At 62.2% G+C, this 19,295-nt stretch overlaps 4 protein-coding genes across 7 annotated transcripts in view; 1 reads left to right on the top strand and 3 right to left on the bottom strand.

The window, feature by feature from the left end:
* The first annotated feature begins 748 nt into the window (after window positions 1–748).
* RPS6KB2 (ribosomal protein S6 kinase B2) lies at window positions 749–6,364 on the top strand. 4 transcript variants are annotated; one of them, XM_025879041.1, is made up of 15 exons: window positions 749–883; window positions 1,210–1,250; window positions 1,349–1,469; window positions 1,754–1,822; window positions 2,318–2,465; window positions 3,506–3,563; window positions 3,668–3,768; window positions 3,905–3,995; window positions 4,080–4,170; window positions 4,297–4,404; window positions 4,991–5,053; window positions 5,195–5,272; window positions 5,363–5,470; window positions 5,584–5,696; window positions 5,946–6,364. In XM_025879041.1, the coding sequence occupies exons 1-15, from the start codon at window positions 812–814 to the stop codon at window positions 6,127–6,129; spliced, it is 1,446 nt and encodes a 481-aa protein (XP_025734826.1). In that variant the 5' UTR covers window positions 749–811; the 3' UTR covers window positions 6,130–6,364. The 4 variants fall into 4 exon arrangements, with proteins under 4 accessions (XP_025734826.1, XP_073739495.1, XP_073739494.1 ...); XM_073883394.1 differs by having other exon boundaries at window positions 4,910–5,053; window positions 5,584–5,691; XM_073883393.1 differs by having other exon boundaries at window positions 4,910–5,053.
* A 113-nt stretch (window positions 6,365–6,477) lies between these two features.
* Window positions 6,478–8,702, bottom strand: PTPRCAP (protein tyrosine phosphatase receptor type C associated protein). Its single transcript, XM_025878393.2, has 2 exons — window positions 8,549–8,702; window positions 6,478–7,319 (listed from the first exon to the last, which is right to left on the bottom strand). The coding sequence occupies exons 1-2, from the start codon at window positions 8,549–8,551 to the stop codon at window positions 6,702–6,704; spliced, it is 621 nt and encodes a 206-aa protein (XP_025734178.1). The 5' UTR covers window positions 8,552–8,702; the 3' UTR covers window positions 6,478–6,701.
* A 344-nt stretch (window positions 8,703–9,046) lies between these two features.
* On the bottom strand, window positions 9,047–14,330 carry CORO1B (coronin 1B). Its single transcript, XM_025878391.2, has 11 exons — window positions 14,229–14,330; window positions 13,260–13,462; window positions 12,900–13,022; window positions 12,665–12,794; window positions 12,311–12,492; window positions 12,101–12,220; window positions 11,364–11,468; window positions 11,137–11,282; window positions 10,822–10,879; window positions 9,690–9,968; window positions 9,047–9,510 (listed from the first exon to the last, which is right to left on the bottom strand). The coding sequence occupies exons 2-11, from the start codon at window positions 13,458–13,460 to the stop codon at window positions 9,385–9,387; spliced, it is 1,470 nt and encodes a 489-aa protein (XP_025734176.1). The 5' UTR covers window positions 13,461–13,462; window positions 14,229–14,330; the 3' UTR covers window positions 9,047–9,384.
* A 4,616-nt stretch (window positions 14,331–18,946) lies between these two features.
* The window catches only part of GPR152 (G protein-coupled receptor 152), a 3,502-nt gene continuing 3,153 nt past the window's right edge, over window positions 18,947–19,295 (bottom strand). The window contains 3 exon segments of the mRNA XM_025878684.2: window positions 18,947–19,136; window positions 19,138–19,197; window positions 19,290–19,295. The exon segment at window positions 19,290–19,295 is cut by the window's right edge and continues 1,140 nt beyond it. Of these exon segments, the coding sequence (XP_025734469.1) occupies window positions 18,951–19,136; window positions 19,138–19,197; window positions 19,290–19,295 (252 nt within the window). The 3' untranslated portion in view covers window positions 18,947–18,950.

The raw sequence follows: 19,295 nt of genomic DNA, 5'->3' as shown, positions 1-19,295 counted from the left end.
ACAGAGCTCCATGCAACGAGAATCCATGCCCAAATCTAAAGTCACAGACCAGGTTTTGTGTATTCATTCACTCATTATTTTAACGAAGTTTTATTACGTGCCTATTCTGTCCCAGATAGCAAAATTACTAAATGTACTTAAATTGGCAACGAAGCAAACTCCAGCACAAACCCGTATTTACGGGTGTATCAATGAGACCCAAACCCTTTCTGGCAAGAACCTGGCAAAAAAGCCCAGCCTGACCTGAGCGTGGGGCAGTCACCCAGTAAATGTTCTGATGTGCAGGGTCCTTGAGGCAGGTGTCACGTTAGGGAGACTGTGATGCAGCAGCCTCTCGGGGGAGAACAGAGAAACGCGACTTGCCTTTCGCCGCCCAGCCACCCAGCCAGCGCACGGCTTAAACCGGGCTGGGGATTAAATTTACACCAATACCTGCATGTGCTTCTGCCCCATCCAAACTCAAACTCTTCCCAGAACCAAGATGAGCGCCTTCTAGGCTTCCCCTGTCCGGTGCCACCCCCGGGGAGCAGTGCTGCGAACCCTGAGGGTTCCGTCAAAGAGTGTTAGACGGGCTTCGGCACCCCGGCACTCTGGAACTACAGTTCCCGAGAGGCCTTGCGCCGGGCGCCATCTTTTCGCCCCGCCAGACTAAGTGGCCGGCTGGAGGGAGGCGGGGGGAGCCTCATGCGTCATCGGCGCGCGCGGCCGCGGTCGCGGAGTGACCACGTACAACCCCCCCGCCCCGCCCCCCGGGCTGTCAGTCTGAGCGCGGCCAAGCACGGGCCGAGGGGCCCGCCGGGCCGGCGCCGCTATGGCGGCCGTGTTTGACCTGGACCTGGAGACGGAGGAAGGCAGCGAGGGCGAGCCAGAGTTGAGCCCCTCGGTGAGTGGTCCTCCCGGGCGCGGCTCGATCCCGGAGCCGATCCCATCCTCCAGGCGGTGGAATCGCCCTGGCTTCCCCCAGCCAGAGCGTCTCTGAGCCCGGCCCCTATTAAGCTCTGACCCACCCTCACTCACCCCGACCTGTCTTTCAGGCCCCAGCCCTTACCCTGGTTCTCCCTTTTCTGCCCTGGACCTCTCCTCCCCATTGCTGGCCCATCGCCCGCCAGCTCCATCCCTGACCCCCTCCTCTCCTGGGCCAAGTAGTCCGGCTTGAGGGGGAGGGATCCCCGGTGCCTTCCTTGGCTCTTACCCCTCGGTTTCTCGCAGGACGTGTGTCCCCTTGCCGAGTCGAGGGCGGCTGGCCTGGAGTGAGTGAGGGTTGTGTTGGGGGAGGGAGGGTGTGGGCTGGGGAGGGAGACATGGGGAGTACCGGAGCCTTGCCCCCATTAACTTCTTGTGTTCATAGGCCTGTGGGACACTGTGAGGAGGTGGAGCTGACTGAGACCAGTGTGAATTTGGGCCCTGAGCGCATCGGACCCCACTGCTTTGAGCTGCTGCGTGTGCTGGGCAAGGGGGGCTATGGCAAGGTATTGGCCTTCCTTCCTCACTGGTCTCCCTGCCTCAGTCTTGCAGCAGCAAAGGGTCTCAAAACAAATTAAACTTGTAAATCGGTCGAGCCTCCATAGAACGCTGAGGTAAAAGCATAAAGCAGGGAAAAGGCCGATCCTCTCGGAATCAGACTTGACATCTTTACTGCCCCACCCTTGGGTGGGCCCAGGCCTCTTGGTCTCAATGCCAGAGCTTCAGGGTGGAGCTTTTTTGAAGATAGGATGTGGAGAGGGAGGTTGATCCTGTCTCCCCTGCCCTACAGGTGTTCCAAGTGCGAAAGGTTCAGGGCACCAACTTGGGCAAAATATATGCCATGAAAGTCCTGAGGAAGGTGAGTCATTTGTTCAGCCAACAAATCCTTGCTCGGTGGCTGCCGTCCTCCATGCACGACTCCAGGCTTCCGGAAGACAGTAGTGAACATGATGGAGGAGATGGCCCCTGTCTTGGGCATTGGCTGGTTTAATGTCAGTTGTGGTTGTGTTGTTTTGCAGTAATTCCCAACCGTGGGCAATACTGCCTCTACAGTTTTGAGTCACAACTAAATAGGGGTGCTACTGGCATCCAGTGGGTAGAGGCCGGGGCTGCTGCTAAACATCCTACGAGGTACAAGACAGCACCCACAGCAAAGGATTATCTGCCTGAAATGTCATTAGTGACAAAGCGGAGAGGTACCTCTAGAGGATAAATCAGTCCTTGAGAAGGATGATCACTGGTAGCGGAATTACGGAGAAATAGAATGGAGCGATAAAGGGTGGCAGGAGGGTAACGGCTGGAGGGACTAAAGGTGCCCGAGGTGCCCACCTTCTGATTGATCCCGCCTCTTCAGGCCAAAATTGTGCGCAACGCCAAGGACACAGCACACACGCGGGCTGAACGGAACATTCTAGAGTCAGTGAAGCACCCCTTCATTGTGGAACTGGCCTATGCCTTCCAGACTGGTGGCAAACTCTACCTCATCCTCGAGTGTCTCAGTGGTATGAGCAGGGGCCCAGCCAGGGAACCAGGGCCAGGGAACCAGCCAGGAAGCACTGGGAGCTCTGGGGGAAGCCTGGAGAGATGTGTGTAGAATGGCTAGGGGGCCCCCACACCCATCCATTTGTGTGTCCATCCGTCCCATCATTCATTCATTCAGCAAACGTCTGTCCAGCACCTGTTGTGTCCCTCACCTGTACTGGGGGTGGACGGGAACGCTCGGAGTTTGTGCAGAAATCCAGTGGCTTGTTTTGTCCATTTCCACTACCCCTTCATGGCCTGTTCCTCTCTCCTGTGTGCCCTCTGTCCAGTTGGGTCCCAGATCCCGCTGGTTCATTCTCAGCAGTGTCCTTCATACTCTCCACTCTCCTGAGGGGATGGCAGGGGGTCACAGTTGTTCCTAACTGGGCCTGAGGCCTTCAGCTCACCCTCTTCCATGAACTCCCAGGGTCATCGTCTCAGCACGGAATTGTCCCCGACGCTCCTACTAACAATTACACGGCTCCTTGTAACTGCCCCGGTGAAGCCTGGCCTCCTTGGCCTGGTGCCCCCTGTTGGCCATGAAGCGGTTGGGGCCCACTTGCCGCCAGGTCCTGTCTGCACAGATGAGCCCTGTGAGCTCCAGTCCCCACATCCATCGCAGCACCCCCTCGATTCTCACTGTTACCATGGGCTGTGTCCCCTCACGTTAGGAGTCATTTGCCTCCTCTGTGATATTTTTTGCATTAAGCTCTTGGAGCTGTTGCCTCAGTCTGGCATATTAGAGCACCTGTGTGCATGTCTGTCTCCCCATTAGACTGAGCATCCTGAGGGCAATGGCTGGGTCTCCTCATCTCTGTGTCCCCAGCTTCACCCAGCACAGGGCCAGACACCCGAGTAGGCGTCGGTAGATGTTTGCTGAATTGAATTGAATCCCCACGGCAGCTGTGTGAGGCAGGTAGGGCCGGAATTATGAGTCCCACTCTCCCCAAGAAGAAACCGAGATTCAGAGAGCAAAGATGCTTGTTCCCAGCACACAGCTGCTGACGTGTTTGTGTCACAGGCGGTGAGCTCTTCACGCATCTGGAGCGAGAGGGCATCTTCCTGGAAGACACGGCCTGGTAGGTGTTCCTTCCTGCCTCTCTGGAGGGGCTCCAGGGATGCTCTTCCCTCAGAGCCCAGCCCCCCCGCCTAACCTTGCCTTCACCCTGTCCTGTCTCTGCAGTTTCTACCTGGCAGAGATCACACTGGCCCTGGGCCATCTCCACTCCCAAGGCATCATCTACCGGGACCTCAAACCTGAGAACATCATGCTCAACAGCCAGGGTGCGTGTGTGTGCACCGCCCCCCGCCACCCCGCTGCCGTGTAGCTGCATATGTTGGGTTGGAATCTGCAGGGAGGGCTGAGGGGCACCACCCGGTAGGCCAGGGCCCTGACCACCGCCTCCAAAATCTTCCTCAGGCCACATCAAACTGACAGACTTTGGACTCTGCAAGGAGTCGATCCATGAGGGCGCCGTCACCCATACTTTCTGTGGCACCATTGAGTACATGTAAGCGGCAGCTGGCTGGGACCAGGGGTCGGGAGGACTGCCGGGAAGGGCCCTGCCTGGCTGATGGTTTCCCCTGGCCCCCAGGGCCCCTGAGATTCTGGTACGCAGTGGCCACAACCGGGCGGTGGACTGGTGGAGCCTGGGGGCCCTGATGTATGACATGCTCACTGGATCGGCAAGTCCAGCCTCCTTGGGAGGAGGGGCGGTGGGGAGGGGGGTGGGACGGGGGTCCTCATCTCGGGCCAGGGCCAGGGCCTGGGGGGAGGCCCGCAAGTCTCCTCTCACCCTCTGCCTTCTCCAGCCACCCTTCACTGCAGAGAACCGGAAGAAAACCATGGACAAGATCATCAAAGGGAAGCTGACGCTGCCCCCCTACCTCACCCCGGATGCCCGGGACCTTGTCAAAAAGGTGGGCTCCTCCGGTCCCTGGCCCAGCCCTCAGCGTCTTCTAGGCCCTGCATGGAATCCTGAGTTTCTCTGGGCTGTGGGACACCCCTGCCTGTGTAGTATGCCTTTGGGGATGAAAGAGCATTGGCTTTGGGGTCCAAGACACTGAGCTTGCGCCTTCACTCTGTTGCAGACCAGCTGATGACCCTGCTGCACACACCCCTAGTCCCAAGTCTTAATCAGCGGAACATTCACGATGAGCTAGCTGCTCTCCCATCGAGAAGGCATTTGCTGGGGGTAAAAGTGGGAGGCTAGGCTTGGAGATTGGATCCCACTGCAGTGCCCTAGTGCCCCCAGTGACCGGGTGCCTTTGCGAAGGCTTCATGCAGAAGGGCCCATTAGACCAAACCTTGGAAGGCCTAAGGTTGTCTGTAGGTGGAGACGACACTCCTGAGGCCTTCTCCCCACCACACACACACACACACACACACACACACACACACACACACTCACCTTTCCCTGCCCAGGCCAGTCCGCAGGAACATGGAGGAACACACAGTCAGTGCCTCTCCCCCAGACAGACCCTCACCCTCTGCCCTTGTCTGCAGTTTCTGAAGCGGAATCCCAGCCAACGGATCGGGGGTGGCCTTGGGGATGCTGCTGATGTGCAGGTGGGTCTGGGACCACCAGGAGGGGGCAGGGCTGAGCCCCCAGGGTACCAGGGGGGCAGGCAAGGCCTTAGGCGAGAGGGAGTTACTGAGGGAGTCAAGGAGGGTGAAATGATGAGATGTTTGGGGGCCCTCTACCCACAGAGGCACCCCTTCTTCCGGCACATTATTTGGGACGACCTCCTGGCTCGCCGCATCGACCCCCCTTTCAGGCCCTCTCTGGTAAGCGGAGGACCCATTGGTCTGGGGGCAGGTGGAGGACCCGTCCTGGATGCCCCCTGACCCCTCCTCCCCGCTCGGGTCTACCCACAGCAGTCAGAGGAGGATGTGAGCCAGTTTGACACCCACTTCACGCGGCAGACGCCAGTGGACAGTCCCGATGATACGGCCCTCAGTGAGAGCGCCAACCAGGCCTTCCTGGTGAGGTCCTGGGTGGCCTGAGGGTTATGGGGGCCCGGACAGGAATTGTGGCTAAGGAGTGGTGGACACTGAGTGTCGTCCGGCCCTGCTTTCGCTCCCCCCGACCCTCACAGGGCTTCACATATGTGGCACCCTCCGTCCTGGACAGCATCAAGGAGGGCTTCTCCTTCCAGCCCAAGCTGCGCTCCCCCAGGCGCCTCAACAGCAGTCCCCGGACCCCGGTCAGGTACCACAGGACAGAGGGGAGTGTGTAGCTGAGGCAGGAGGCCGGTTCTAGCTTTGGCTCTGCCAATCCACCCCAGGGCTGCCTCTCGGTGCTAGTCTGTTTTCTCATCCCTGGGACCCCTTGTGGTGGGGGCTGCCTGGCTGGGCACTTGACCTCACAGCCTCTGTACCTGGGGGTGGGGGTGGGGGGGACATCGGCCCTCTGACCCGAGTGCCAGTACGTGCTGCCTCACCTTGGTTTCCCCTGCAGCCCCCTGAAGTTCTCGCCCTTCGAGGGATTCCGGCCCAGCTCTGGCCCACTGGAGCCCATGGAGCCCCCTCTACCTCCTCTCCTGCCGCCACCGCCACCACCCTCGAGCACTGCCCCCCTCCCCATCCGACCCCCCTCGGGGACCAAGAAGTCTAAGAGGGGCCGTGGGCGCCCAGGGCGCTAGGAGGATGGGCAGCCGTGAGGGCAAGTGGGGCCCTGGGCCAGTTCCAGGGACCTGGAGGTGTGTCTGGGGTACAGGAGTGAGTGTGTGTGAGAGCGGGTCTCGGTTGGGGTGGCTGTGCCCCTGAACCATGTTCGTGAAGGGCCACAGGCTCTGGCTGTCAGGGGAGTGGCCTCGCCACCCAGCTGGCCTGCAGTTGAGCTGTGCCCTTGGAGAATTAAAATACTGAATCATGGCACTGACCTGGCTCTTCCCTTGGACCTCTGGGGGGAGGGGGGCAGGATTGGGTGGGGCTGTGCCAGGAGGAGCCCCTGCTCCGAGATGGGAAGGGTCACTACAGGACCACAGAGCCACAGGGCTGGAGGGGTTTTATTTCAGATGACCCCCGTGCCCCTAGGGGTGGGCGGCCTTCCTGGTGGGGACAGGGATGCGCGGCTTTGGGGACAGAACCGGTGGGGGAGCGATCGTCTGAGACGCTTACATTGGGGAGGGGGGTGGCGGTGTGGGTGACGCTGGGTCCAGGGCAGCTCGGGACACACAGGCACAGTGACAGGGATGGGACACCACGCTGGCGCTTACAGTGCGGTGACGTGGAGGCCCCGGCCCCCAGAGGCTTCGGCGCTGTCCCAGGCCGCGCTGCCAGCAAAGGCGTGCAGGTCGCTCAGCAGGGCCTCGGCGCTGCCCCCCGAGCCCGCCGGCCCCTGGCAGCTGAGGCCCAGGCCCCCGCCGGTGTTACTGTCATGCGCGTCCTCAGCCGGCTCTGGGAGCTGCTGGGGGCCGGGCCCCAGTCCGCCTCGCCGCTCCTCTTCCTGGGACTCTCTCCCCCCTGGGCCGCCCGCCAGCTGGTAGTCCTCCTCTGCGTCCTGCTCGTCCTGCTGCTCATCTGGGGCCTCGGCGCACGTCTCCGGCTCGGCCCGGGCCCGGAGCCAGCGGCCCGGGGGGCTGGCCCAGAGGAGGCGGCGGGTGCGGCCCCACAGCGCGGCGCCCAGGCGGGCCGGGTGGTAGTAGCCCCCCGAGTCCCGGCTGAGGCGGCGCCAGGCCAGTGCCAGGCCGGCGACCAGCAGCAGCAGCAGCAGCAGCAGCACGGCCACGGCCACGGTGCTGGAGCTCCCACTGTCCTCGGCGCCGCTGCCTGAGCCCAGGACCCCTGGCAGGCCCAGCAGCGTCCCGAGCCCTAGGGCACAGGGCAGGTCCTGCGGGGAGACGGGCAGGGGGCAGTCAGGCCGGGTGACCGGCTCCTCAGCTGCCTCTTGGGCAAAATGGGCACCATCAAGCGGGAAAGCCCACGTCCTGCTGGGTCCGCAAGGCCCTGGTCCTTTGAGATGTGGCCCTGGACCCCCCTCCCGCCCCCGCCCGCGCCCTGCATGAGCCTGCGCCTGCCACGGACCTGTGTGCTGGCTGTTCCCTCTACACCCAGAATGCTCCATCCCCCTGAGAGCCGCACGGCTGCCGGCCCACTTTGGCCCAGACCGTCCCCGTGAGATTCTCTGTGAGGCCCAATCTGACCCGGGGTACCGCCCTGCCTCTCACCGCTGCAGCCGGCCCGGCCGGGCTCTACTTTTCTCTCCCTCGTACTCCTCACGCTGCCTGCCCTACCTGCCCCACCAGAGCCAACAGCAAGGAGACAGGGGTCTTCCTGGCTCAAGCGCTCATTTCTGGCACACACAGTAGGTGCCCAGTAAATACGGGTCAGACGTGTCAAGACTCTGACGGTGGGGTTTGGGGGTGGCGATGGGATGCGGAGGGAGGGAAGGAAGGAATCTGTGAGGCCGGTGTTGGGGTTGGCTCTTCCTGAGGCGTGGGAATGGAAGGGCCAACTCCGAGACAACTGTTTACCCTCCACTTGATCAGGGCTCAGGATGGACCCCTCTTCCTCTCCCACCCACAGGACTGCCCCAGCTGCAGCATTTCCGTTCAGCTCCCGTCCCCGGCGGTCTCAGGCTTGTAGGGCTTGGGGGCTGGGGGAGGCGGGTGTCGCTACCAGAGGAAGCCTGCGGTTGGAACGGGGCAGGTGGGAGGTGTTGGTGGGGGAGGGGTGCCGAGATTCAAGCAAGCCCCCCCTTCACCCGGGGCTCTGTTTGCCCAGGCTCCAGGGACGCAGGTAGGTTCTGTGCCCAGGTCCCAGCTCACCCAGCAGAACAGGCGAGAGGGTCTGTCAGAGGTTCCTGAAGGGGGGCCGGGCCTGGAGAGGGGTGCTGGGGGGGTACACCCTGAGTCCCGGGGAGGCCTACCTCTGAGGTGAGGTAAGAAGGCCCAGCTTCTGCCCCATGCTTGCCCTGGGTCTCCCTTCTCTGCCCTGGGCCAGCTGCTTCTGCTCCTGGGCCCCAATGTGGGGGTCCTCTGTTAGTGCCCAGGGCCCAGACATGCCGGCTCTGACCGCCTGTGGCCCCCACCGCAGGACCCAGTGGGCTCCTGTGCTCACCATCAGTCCGCCGGCCTCGGTGCTTGGGTGCCCGCCACCAGCTCTGGCTGTGTTGAGTGGAAGTGAGCTCTGGCGCGCTCAGCTGCAGCTAAGGGTTACTGGGCGCTTCCGCTTCCTGCTCACATACCCCACCCGGCCCTCCCTGCCATAGGGCCCTGCTTGGGGGCCGTGGGCCTCTCGGGGACCACCCTAACCCTTACACTGGGGGGCCTCACAGATCTCTCACCGGGTGAGGCCGGAGCTGTGAAGCCTGTGGCCAGGCCTCCAAAAGGAGGACCCAGGCACCAGCTCAAAGCAGAACGCAGTCCTGGGTGTCCACAGCTCTGTGGCCTCAGTTTCTCTAGCTGGCGGAATTCAGGGAAGTGATGACTTGGGGGGGGGATGCTCATGGCCCTCAGACCTTCCTCCCATCTGTGATCCCTGTGGGCCGGCCTCCTCTGCCCCCAGCATTCCAGACTGACTTTCCCAGCCCCACCTTTTGCAGAGGGCAAACCTGGCTTTTAGAAAGAGAATTTTATTTGGAATGAAAATATAGAGCTTGTCCCTCCCACTTCCTCCGGGAGGGAGCAGGGAGCTGGGGGGAGATGGTCCCTCAGAGTATAAGTTTGCCTTGATACAAAAATCCTCCACAGTAACAATGACAGCCAGGCGGTGGCTCCAGCCCGGGGCCCACGGGATGGGTCGGGATGGACTGCCCCTGAACCTGCCCCAGAGGCCCTGGGCAGGGGGCAGGAGACAGCCAGCTAGTGGTGTTGACTTGCCAGCGGAGGCTGGGTGAGGAGGGAGCTCGGAGGAGGAGGAAGTGAGGGGGAGCGGGATCCCCTGGGCCTGTGGTGCTATGCGTCCCCATTCTCCATGCGGCCGAGCTGCTCCTCCAGGCGGCCAATGCGCTCCCCCTGCTCCTTGACCAGCGCCCTCAGCGCCCGCAGCTCCTGCATCACCTCCTCCAGCTTCCCAGCCTCCTGCAGGGACGTGGGGGCAGCAGTCAGGGGGCGCGGAGCTGCAGCCCTCCCCCAATCCACCAGGCCAGGGCCTGAGCCCGACAGCCTGGCCGGAAAGGTTCAGGCACACGCACAGCAGACCGGGGTGCCGACTGGGGGAGCGGGGGCGGCGGCGGGGCGGGGGGGTGGGGGGCACGTACCGCGGCTCCGGCGAGGCTGCCGCTGGGGACAGTCGTGTGGATGGACGCAGCAGAGGTGGAGGCCCCGGGGCGGGCCGAGCTCGGGGCCGCGGCAGGCCGGCTATCGGATAGTACGTTGCGCCTGCTGACCTTCAGGTCCCGCTGCTTGCTGGGCACATAGGCCTCCCGCAGGGAGATGAGGATGGGGCTGGCATCCTGCCCACTCACCCACTCCTCTGCCTCCAGGGCCGCCTCGGGCCCGGCTGTGTCAGGGTACAGATCGTCCTGGAAGAGGTCCGACTGGGCAGGGGGTGGGGGAGGTCCGGATCAGCCGGGGGCCCAGTGGCAGGGTCCTCTTCTCTTGTCTGGACCCTGGGTAGCCACCTCCTCATCGTTCTCAGTCCCAGGCCTGAACCCTGTCAACCCATCCTCCAACGGCCTGGCCCCAAGTGGCCTCTCTAAGGCACAAATCTCTCGTTTCACTTCCTTTCGGGATATGGCCAACAACTCTTCTCAGAAGCCTTCCTAATGCTCCTAAGCACGGGTCAGCCACGTGGCTTCACGGGATTCTGGGAGCCCTGTCTGTGTCCCACGGACTGTGAACCCCGCCAGCCTCATTCATGGCTTTCCTCCCTGGGATGTGCCTGGCACGCCGAATGGCTCACTTGGCGAACGCTGGCTGGAGAAGAACGACGCTCGTCCAAGGTTCTTGGCTGGGCATCTGAGGCCAGGCCACACGTGGATCGATCCCCTCTTCGTGGGAGTTTCCACCACAGCCAGCCTCCCGTCCCTCTCTCTGTTCTTACCTCCGTGCCCTTTGCCTGGCCTTGACCCACCGTTGGCAGGCCCCACCCTAGCCATGCTGTTGGGTCCTGCCTTGCCTGCCACAGGGAGCCCTGCACAGCGGCCTGACATCTGTCTCCGGTGGCTCTTCCAGAGCAGGGCCACAGCTCCCCCCGTCTCACCCCGTCTCACCGCCTGCCTGGCACCGTCCAACGCCTGGCGGCAGGCCAAACCCATCCTGGGTGTCTCTCCAGCCCGCTGACCACATCCACACTCAACCACGTCCCGATCACAGGCCTCAGCCCGGTCACCCCCGCAGGGCCTGCCCGCTGAGGAAGGGAGTGGGTGGGCAGGGGACCAGTGGCCTCACCTTTCTTGGCACCGTCATGACGATAGGCTCACACTTGCGCTCATGCAGTTTGTAGAACCTGCGAAAGGGGAGGGGGGGGACCGTGGGTGGAACCTCCCCCTCACAGGCTCTCCTGGCTCCCTGCACTCTCCACTTCCAGGCCTCACCCCAGCCCCTCCACGGTCGGACCTTGACTCTGGCCCTGCTGCGGGCTGGTTCCCGCTCCTCAGCAGCCTCCGAAGGTCTGACCTCTCACCCTGCCCGGCCATGGCCGGGCCTCTGCTGCTGGGGCCAACTCATCCCTCTGCAGCCAGCCACCCGGGGGGCCCTTCTTACCGGGCGATCTCGCACTTGCTGACCTCCAAGCCCCTCTTAGGCATGCTGCCCATGCCCCTCTGGGGCTCCTTGCTGGTGAATGTGTTCAGGAAGTGGATATAGGGGGGCTCATCTGTGATCTCAAAGTACCGGATGCTGGAGTCACCCTGTGGGGTGGGAGGCGGCAGGGGTCAGCACTCAGGAACGCAGCCTTCTTCCCTGCCCCCATCCGCCCTGCCTGGCCCCACCTTGCCGCAGACGTAGACCACGCCGGTGTCGGGGTCGTAGAAGGGCAGCAGCGCCCCATTGCTCGAGTCCAGTTCCTGCAGGGCCATGGGTTCCTCAAGGTTTTCCTGGCACATGGGGTGGCGGACAGTGAGGCCAGGCCAGGACTTTCCTTCCCTCTCCTCACCGTCCCAGCCCATCAGGACTGGCCCCAGGCTGCCTCCCATGCCGGCTGGCACTGTCCCCACCAACGCCAGATGGGTTCTCTCCCCCGCTCCTGGATCCCCTCCACTCCCAGGATCCCACTTCCCTGGCCTACTCCAGGCCTTTAGTCCCTACCACGTGGGAGCAGGGGGGTGCCAGGCAGCACTACCCCGTCTCAAAGGGATCCACGGAGGTCACTATACAGAAGCCACAGGGCTGTGGGACAGAACACTCCAGGAGAAGGGCTGGGAGGCCTCCCGGGGGAGGGGGCCTCGGCACTGGGTCCCCAAAGGACAGCCAGATTGGAACAAGCAAGCAAAGGAGGGAAGGGCCTGTCAGTTGGCAAGAACAACATGGGCTAAGGCCTGGAGGAAGCTGGAGGCAGCAGGGGAGGCTGGAGAGCGAGGGGCAAAGGTTCCAGGTCCCGAGAGCCTCAGCTGCCAGGCTGAGAACCTGCGGCCCACAGGCCTCTCCGGGGTGACTCCTGCCCTCTGTGCCCACGGTGGGGTCCAAGGCTCAATCAAGCCTGTCCCGCCAGCTGGCCATGGCCACTCACCGGGTCCCACAGCGCCAGCTGCCGCTCGCTCATACGGCTGAAGCCTGTGGTGAACACCTTGCCATCGGCCAGGAAGATGGCCCGCATGGGACGGGCCCCTTCGTGAGCCTTCTCCCTCTCCTGTCCGGGGAATGGAGTGGTCAGGGCGGCACCCGACAGAGCCCCTCGGCCTGCCCGCTACCATCCTAGGCCCCCTGGGGGGCCACGTACCGCCACCAGGGCGCCCCGGCGGGGGTCGATGATGCGCACACTCTTGTCCTTGCAGGCAGAGCAGAAGAGGCTGCCGTTGCGGTTCCAGCTGACGTTGTAGATGAGGTCGGGGTGCAGGCTGTCCAGGCGGTACAGCTCCTCCGCCGTGCCCACGTTCCAGATGAGCACCACGTTGTCACAGCCTGCCGGGCAGGGGGCCGTTAGCCCACCCTCCAGGGGTCACACCCGGCCCCTTGACCTCTGTGGGCCTCGGCTTTACCACCTGTCCGATGGGCCTGGGAGAGGGTGTGGGTTCCGGGGCTGCACACAGAGGGGGGCGGGGGGTGGGGGGGGCGGGGGGGGGGCGGTGCGGACCTGCGCTGAGCAGCACGTTGCGGGCAGTCGGGTGCCAAGTGACAATGCCCACCCTCTTGGTGTGTCCCTCCAGTACCGCCACCGGCTCTGTCAGCGGGGACGTGAGTCCGTTCTCCGGGATCTGCCACACCTGCGGGAGGGGTGGGGATGCCAGGTGAGACCTCTGCGTGGCCCAGCTGCTGGCGGCCTGGAGCCACACCTGCGACCCGGGCGCAGCCACAGCCCCGAGCCTCACCATGACCGTACAGTCCTCCGAGCCGCTGGCGATGACTTCATCGTTGTGGGGACACCAATCGATGTCCAGGACGGGTCCCGTGTGTCCACACACCGTCGGGTAGGCCTTGTCGATGCGGCCCGTCTGCGGGCATGAGAGGGGCAGTCAAGGGTAAGCGGGAAACGTCTGTTGCCTCTGACCCTGACTCGCTGGCAATAAAAGAATCTCTATCTGTGCTAACGCCTTTCAGGCAATAAATCTGGGTTATGACACCTGCCCAGCAGTGTGGGGGTGGGCAAGATATGGAAGGTGAGGTGAGCAGAGAGGCCTCGTAGGTGTGGCCAAGCCTCCAGTCCTTTCCCCAGCCCTGAGGGGGCCCACCTTGCTTAAGGGGAGCACCAGGAAGGCACCCCCGCCGCTGGCCTCCACGATCACAGCCAGGAACTTGGGATTGACGGCACAGAAGGTGCTGTCCCAGGTGACACGGGACACTCGAATATCTTCATAGCACTGGTCATTCTTGACCGGCTGTCCAAACACGTGCCGGAATTTGCTCTGCCGAACCACTTTGCGGAAGGACATGTCTGCAGGGTGGAGAGACTTCGATCAGCCCTCGCCCATCTCAACAACCCCAACCCTCCCAGGGCTGCACGAAGGGCGATGGGGAGGCTGCAACCAGGTCATGGGAGCCCTCTTGGCTTTCAGCTTCCCGGGTTACAGAACGGGGTCCCAGCTGCAGTCCCTGGCTGCCACCCACCAAGGGGGCACCTGAGGTCGGGGGAGGGGGGAGTGCACTGACCCAAGGCCCACACTGCTGAGTCCTGAGGGGCTTTGCAGGACCCTACCCAGGCCCCTCCCTGGCTCTGGTATGTGTGGGGGAGGTGGGAGGTACCCAAGCCAGGGCAAGCTTAGCTCCTCTGTGGGTCCCAGTCAGTTCCAAGCATGCTCCTTCCTGCCCAGGATTTGGAAGTTGGCTGATGGGGAAAGGTCTCCAAAGTGGAGCTGCGCCAGGCCCCAGTTCTGAGCCCCGGGGAATGTGCAGCGCCTGCAGGAATGTGCAGGGAGCCCCAGGCCGGTCCAGGGGGACTGGCAGGACTGGGGGGCAGGGGGCAGGATGCCGCTCCCGGCCGCAGAGCATCCCAGGGCGCCCTCGGAGCGGGGTCCAAGGTGAACCGTGGGGGGGGGGGTAGAGGCTCGTCGGCCACAGGGAGTTGGGACTGAGGGGGGAGTGCCGCAGAGGGTAAAGGCTCCTCGGACTCGCGACCCCCCACCCCAGCCTCCCGCAGCTCCGCTCCCGCAGGCCCGCCCGGCCCCCCGCCCGCGCCCCCAGCTCCGGCCAGCCGCGCTCACCGGGGACGCCGGGGGCTGCGGCACCGGCCTCGGGCGGCTCCGGATCCCAGCCTCTGGGAAGCAGGAAGCGGGAATCAGGAAGTGACAGAGGAGCCGGGGGCAGGGGGCGGGAGGGGCGGGGCGGGGGCTCGCGGGGGCGGGGCCGAGGTCACGCGCGGAGGGGCGGGGCGGGAGACTACGAGCGGGGCCCCGGACTCCCCGAGCGCCGGGGCTAGGGGAGCGCAGGGGGTGGCTCCTGGGCGAGCCCCGCCCCGCAGGCGCCCGGGTCCCTCCGGGGCGAAGGGGCAGGGACAGGGGTGGGGGTCGGGCTGGAGGGGCTGTGGGTGCGGGGTGCAGCCCGCCCGCCGACCGCGGCCCCTTCCCGGCCCTGCTCCTCTGGCTGTGCCCTCGAGAGTACCAGGATTGGGTGGAGCCCGCGGTGCCAAGCCCCCATCCCAGTGCATACTTCCGGGTGCCCCAGTCCACCCCTGACTCCAAAATACAGTATCCAGGCTGACAGTCGATATATTCACGTGCCTCTTTTTAAAGGTTGAAAAAGTACACGCTCGTGATGAACAATGTAAATACAACATTGGTGTTTTAAGGGGCACGTGGAAGGCCCAGCCAACTCAATGTTTCCGTTGAACACCCCTGGGGCCTGCTGGGCCTCCTTATTAAAAATAGAAATGGGGACATGCCCCCTGCCAGATTCCAGCCTAGTGGTCTGTCCGCAGATGTCTCCCTCCTAGCTAGCTCCCGGGACAGGAGCCCAGACTGGCCTCCTCAGATCTACCCCATCCCTGTCCGTGTCCCACGCTGGGGGGACTTGGGTGTCCCTGTAAGGTCTGACAGGCAGAATCTGTCCCTTCTGCCTGGGGCTGGTGTCCCTGGGGCACTGGCCACCTCCCTCATCTTCCTTGAGGTGATGGTCAGGGTCTCTTTCCCAGAAAAAGACAGGTAGGTGGAAAAAGGAAGGAAGAGCAAAGCCAGGAGTCTTATCTGGGGCAGCAGGAGGCCCCACTGTGTGTCTCGCACAGGCTGGGGCTTATACCCTATTCACCCCCCTGCCCACTCCCTGAAGAGGAAGCAGCTCAGAGGGGAAGGGTGCCCGCCCCAGGTCATCCCACCAAGATTTAGCCCCCATCTGTTTGGCTCCAAAGTCCTTGCTTTTCCCTCTGTTCCACACACCCTGGCACAGGCCGGCCCTTCCAAAAAAGGACAGGAATGAGGGTGCTTTGGAAGAAGGAATGCTGCCACTAAGGCTCTCTCTCCGTTGTGCCCTCCAGGCAACAGCCAGGGGTTGTCTAAAGCCCAACCCAGACCCTCCCCTCGGCTCACTGTCACACGTGAAACAATGCCCACAGTCCTTGTGCCCCCCATATGCTACCTTCCTCTGTCCTCTCCCTGCATGTGGCCCCGTGACGCGGACCCTCCTGTCCCCGAAACAAACCACCTTCTTTCCCACCCCAGGGCCTGGGTACTTCCTGCTCTTTCCATCCGGAAACTCTCCCCCCAGCTTGTGAAAAGGCTCCATCCCTCACTTTCTCCAGGTCTCAGACCAACCCCTCGCTGGTCACTCTGGCCCTTACTTGTTCCTCCTGTATCCTTCCTAGTCCGTATCTGATGTTCTATTATGTAATTATTTGTGTATTTGCATTTTGTCTGCCCCGCTCCACTAGAATGTTAGCAAACTGTGGGTAGCACTTTGTCCTGTTTCTCACTGCATCCCCAGCACTTAGGATGAGACTTAGCACACAGCGTGGGGTCAAGTCCTATACGCTGAATGAATGAACGAACAGCAGTCCCGAATGTAGAATTGAAAATGTTCATATTCACAACTCAGAATAAACGTACCTCTCAGCTGGAGAAGGGGTGAGTCTCCCAGGGGGCAACAGGAGCCCCTGCCCCCTGGGGTGTTAGGGGTGAGGTAGATGGATCGTGGAATGTCAGGGATGAGCCCTCTCTTCAACCTGTCTGGCCTTGGGTGCGCATGCTTCCTCTAACACAAAACCCTCTTCTGGGGGTCACCAGTAGAACTCCTCTTTATCTCACAAAACCCTTCATAGCACTGTTCTTTCTCCTGGATAACAATTCCCCGTTCTGGGTGAGATTTCCCCTCAGGGACCTTGGAGGTGGGGCTAGCCCACTCTCCCAAAGGCTGAGTTTGGAATGGGGACCAGAGTTGAAGGCAGGTGGTGGGCACTGGGGTTTTAGTGTCTGATCTGCCTGTCCTGTTGAAAAAGCTTTGGGACCCCTCTCTGGGAGAAGAGGGAGGAGCACTGCAGAGTGCCCCAAGGGGGACACCAGTCCAGACCCTGCCTCCAGGGGGTGTGCACCCAAAGGGGTGGGGCAGTGGGAAAGCATTTCTTGCAGAAGGGGACGCAGTATGGTAGAGGGGACAATGCCTAGTAGGCAGGATGCTGCCACGTGGGCTCTGGCCCCTGGGTGATTGTTGGTCCCGGGCCAGGGTGAGGTTTGGGGATGCCCACGGGCATAATTAAATTAATGGTTAATAATTATTCAGCACTAGGGCGCTGGGTGGCTCAGTCGTTAAGCGTCTGCCTTCGGCTCAGGTCATGGTCCCAGGGTCCTGGGATCGAGCCCCGCATTGGGCTCCCTGCTCCGCGGGAAGCCTGCTTCTCCCTCTCCCGCTCCCCCTCCTTGTGTTCCCGCTCTCGCTGTGTCTCTCTGTGTCAAATAAATAAATAAAATCGTAAATAATAATAATAATTATTATTATTCAGCACTTACTCTGTGCCAGGCAAAGGATGCAAGTACTGCATAGAGATGAACACTCCTAGGAAATGGGGACCATTGATATGATCCCCATTTTACAGATGAGGAAACGGAGTCCCAAAGAAGCCAACAGCCTTGCTGAAGATAACACAGCTGGTGAGTGGTGGAGCTGGGATTCAAAAAACCCGCAAGGGGCACTTGAGGTCATGACCTCACCCCACTCATGTGTCCCCAGAATGGAGAGTTGGCCGGAAGGTCATCTAGCAAGTGCTCAATAAATGAATGAATTCAACAAATTTGTGCCCATTCAGAAATCTCTGTCGCGCAACCTCAGCGTCCACAGTCCCATCAGCAGGAAATGCTAGAATTCTGCCCCCCACTCCCCGCATTGTCACCGTTCAGCATGTTTCCATCCCCAGGGCCCCATTCATGACAGCAGCAGCCTTTGCAAGGGGAACTCTACCACCCCATTCTACAGAGGAGAACACTGAGGTGAAGAGGGAGCTAGCAACCAGAACCCAGCACCTGCACCGCTGCCTTTTTCAGAGTGAAGCAGCCCTACAAGGGCCGCACAGAAAGGTCTTTCATCTACACCTGCTGGTCAGGGCAGCTCTCGGCTACTGGCAATGGCAAAGGGCCGGGGGTGGGGGGTTGGGGGGCGTTAAAAGGGCGAAGGGCTCATGGTTTTGGAACACAAGGGGGTGAGGGAAAGCTGGGTGTGGGGGGGCAGCCCGAAGGAAGCGCTGGTGTGAAAGGGAAGGGGGTGGGGATGAGAACTTCAGCGCTTCCTACTTTTTCTTGCAGTGTCTGCAGCTTGAGAGGGAAGAGGGGGGCTCTGACCTGAGATGCTATGTGTCCTCTTGGGGGCCTGTACCCTTTCTTGAGCCACTGGTCCCCAGAGTTCTCTGTTTGAACATCGTCCCCTCTCTGCCCCGGGGCTGAGTGCATAGAAGGGGCTCTGCTGGAGACGGGACCAGGGCACTCGCTAGACCGCATGGTGGTGGTGGTGGTGGTGGTGGGGGCAGGTGGACACTAGTTGAACCCTTGAGTGGAGGGAGCAGATGCTGAAGTTCTCTGGAGCCATCCAAGGAACAGAGTCGGCCCCATGCTCTCTCAGGCCCCAAACTGGTTGCGGGCACAGCTGATCTGCCCCAAAGCTCACAGGGCCCCCACCTGGAGGCCGAGGCCAGGCCGCACCTCCTCCCGTCCGACTCCAGCCCCTGCAGGGACATCTCTGAATGGGAGCGAGGGAAGGACTTCTGTTCACCGAGGCCCTACTGTGTGCCAGGCTCTAGCCGAGTGCCTCACACACTTTCTGACTGAACCCTCCCCACGGCAGATGCAACAGCAGCTCAGAGGGTGAAGCAGCTTTTCCAGAGTCACCAGCGCCTGAGTGGAATCCGGGCTCGGTAGCTCTGTTCCTCTCCCGCTCCCACTGCCTTGCTGATGGAGGCCCGCCGACACCGCGGTCTCGCTACCTGTTGGGGGCAGGGGGCCAGGCCAGCCTGTGTGCGCTCCTAGGGCCCCAGGTTCCTGCTGGCTCTTGAATGCCTGCCTTCTCTGCAGGGACTTCCTCCGTTGGCATCCTTGTGCTGAGTTAGAGGGAGGAGAGGGGGAAGGGAAGGATCAAAGGGAGGTCAGCTCAAGCCCTGGGAAGTCACCCCTGCTGGCTTTCTCCTGTAGGACTGAGGCTAGGGGGAGACTGTCGGCGGGGTCCAGGCTGCCTGGGCGCAGAGCCCAGCAGGAGAGCATCAGCTCTGACTGCTGGACCACTGGGTGTAGGGGGCAAGCGTGGAAAACCGGAGTGCGACCTGGGTAGGGACAAGACGCTCATGACAAACTGCTGGGGACTTTTTGGTGCTTCATTTTCACTTCCCCAAAGTCCTCCTGCCAGGCCCAGGGGACCGGGTGGGGTTTTCCATGATGACTTCCTCCACGGCTCCCCTGGTTAGTCTGTCTCCCTCAAGCTCTTCCACTGCCCTGATGGGCTTGGGCTTTCCTGGAACCTCACGTGGGGCCTGTCCCAGGGGCCTCCTCTGGGGGGACACTGCTGGGGTTCTCTCCCTCAGAGACAGCAGGCACAGCTGGGTTCTCAGGGGCTTCTGGGGTGGGATCTGTGGATGGAGCAGAAGAGACTTCATCACAGGGGCTGGGGGCTGAGCCGGCAGCGGGTCCGGGGGTCTGGGCCTTAGGGGCTCACTTGTGGCTGGGCCTCATGGTTCACCTGTGGCTGAGCTGAGGAGTTCAGCTGAGGCTGGACCACAAAATCTGAATGTGGGGGGGGCCCCAGAATCCAACTGTGGCGGTGCTGTGGGGTCCACCTGTGGGGGGGCCACAGAATCCAACTGTGGC

Source organism: Callorhinus ursinus, unplaced genomic scaffold (genome assembly GCF_003265705.2).
Source record: "Callorhinus ursinus isolate GAN/ISIS: 27379988/994484 unplaced genomic scaffold, GSC_fseal_2.0 scaffold51, whole genome shotgun sequence".
In the NCBI taxonomy this organism is placed as follows: Eukaryota; Metazoa; Chordata; class Mammalia; order Carnivora; family Otariidae; genus Callorhinus; species Callorhinus ursinus.
This window is presented reverse-complemented; position numbering and strand designations above follow the sequence as displayed.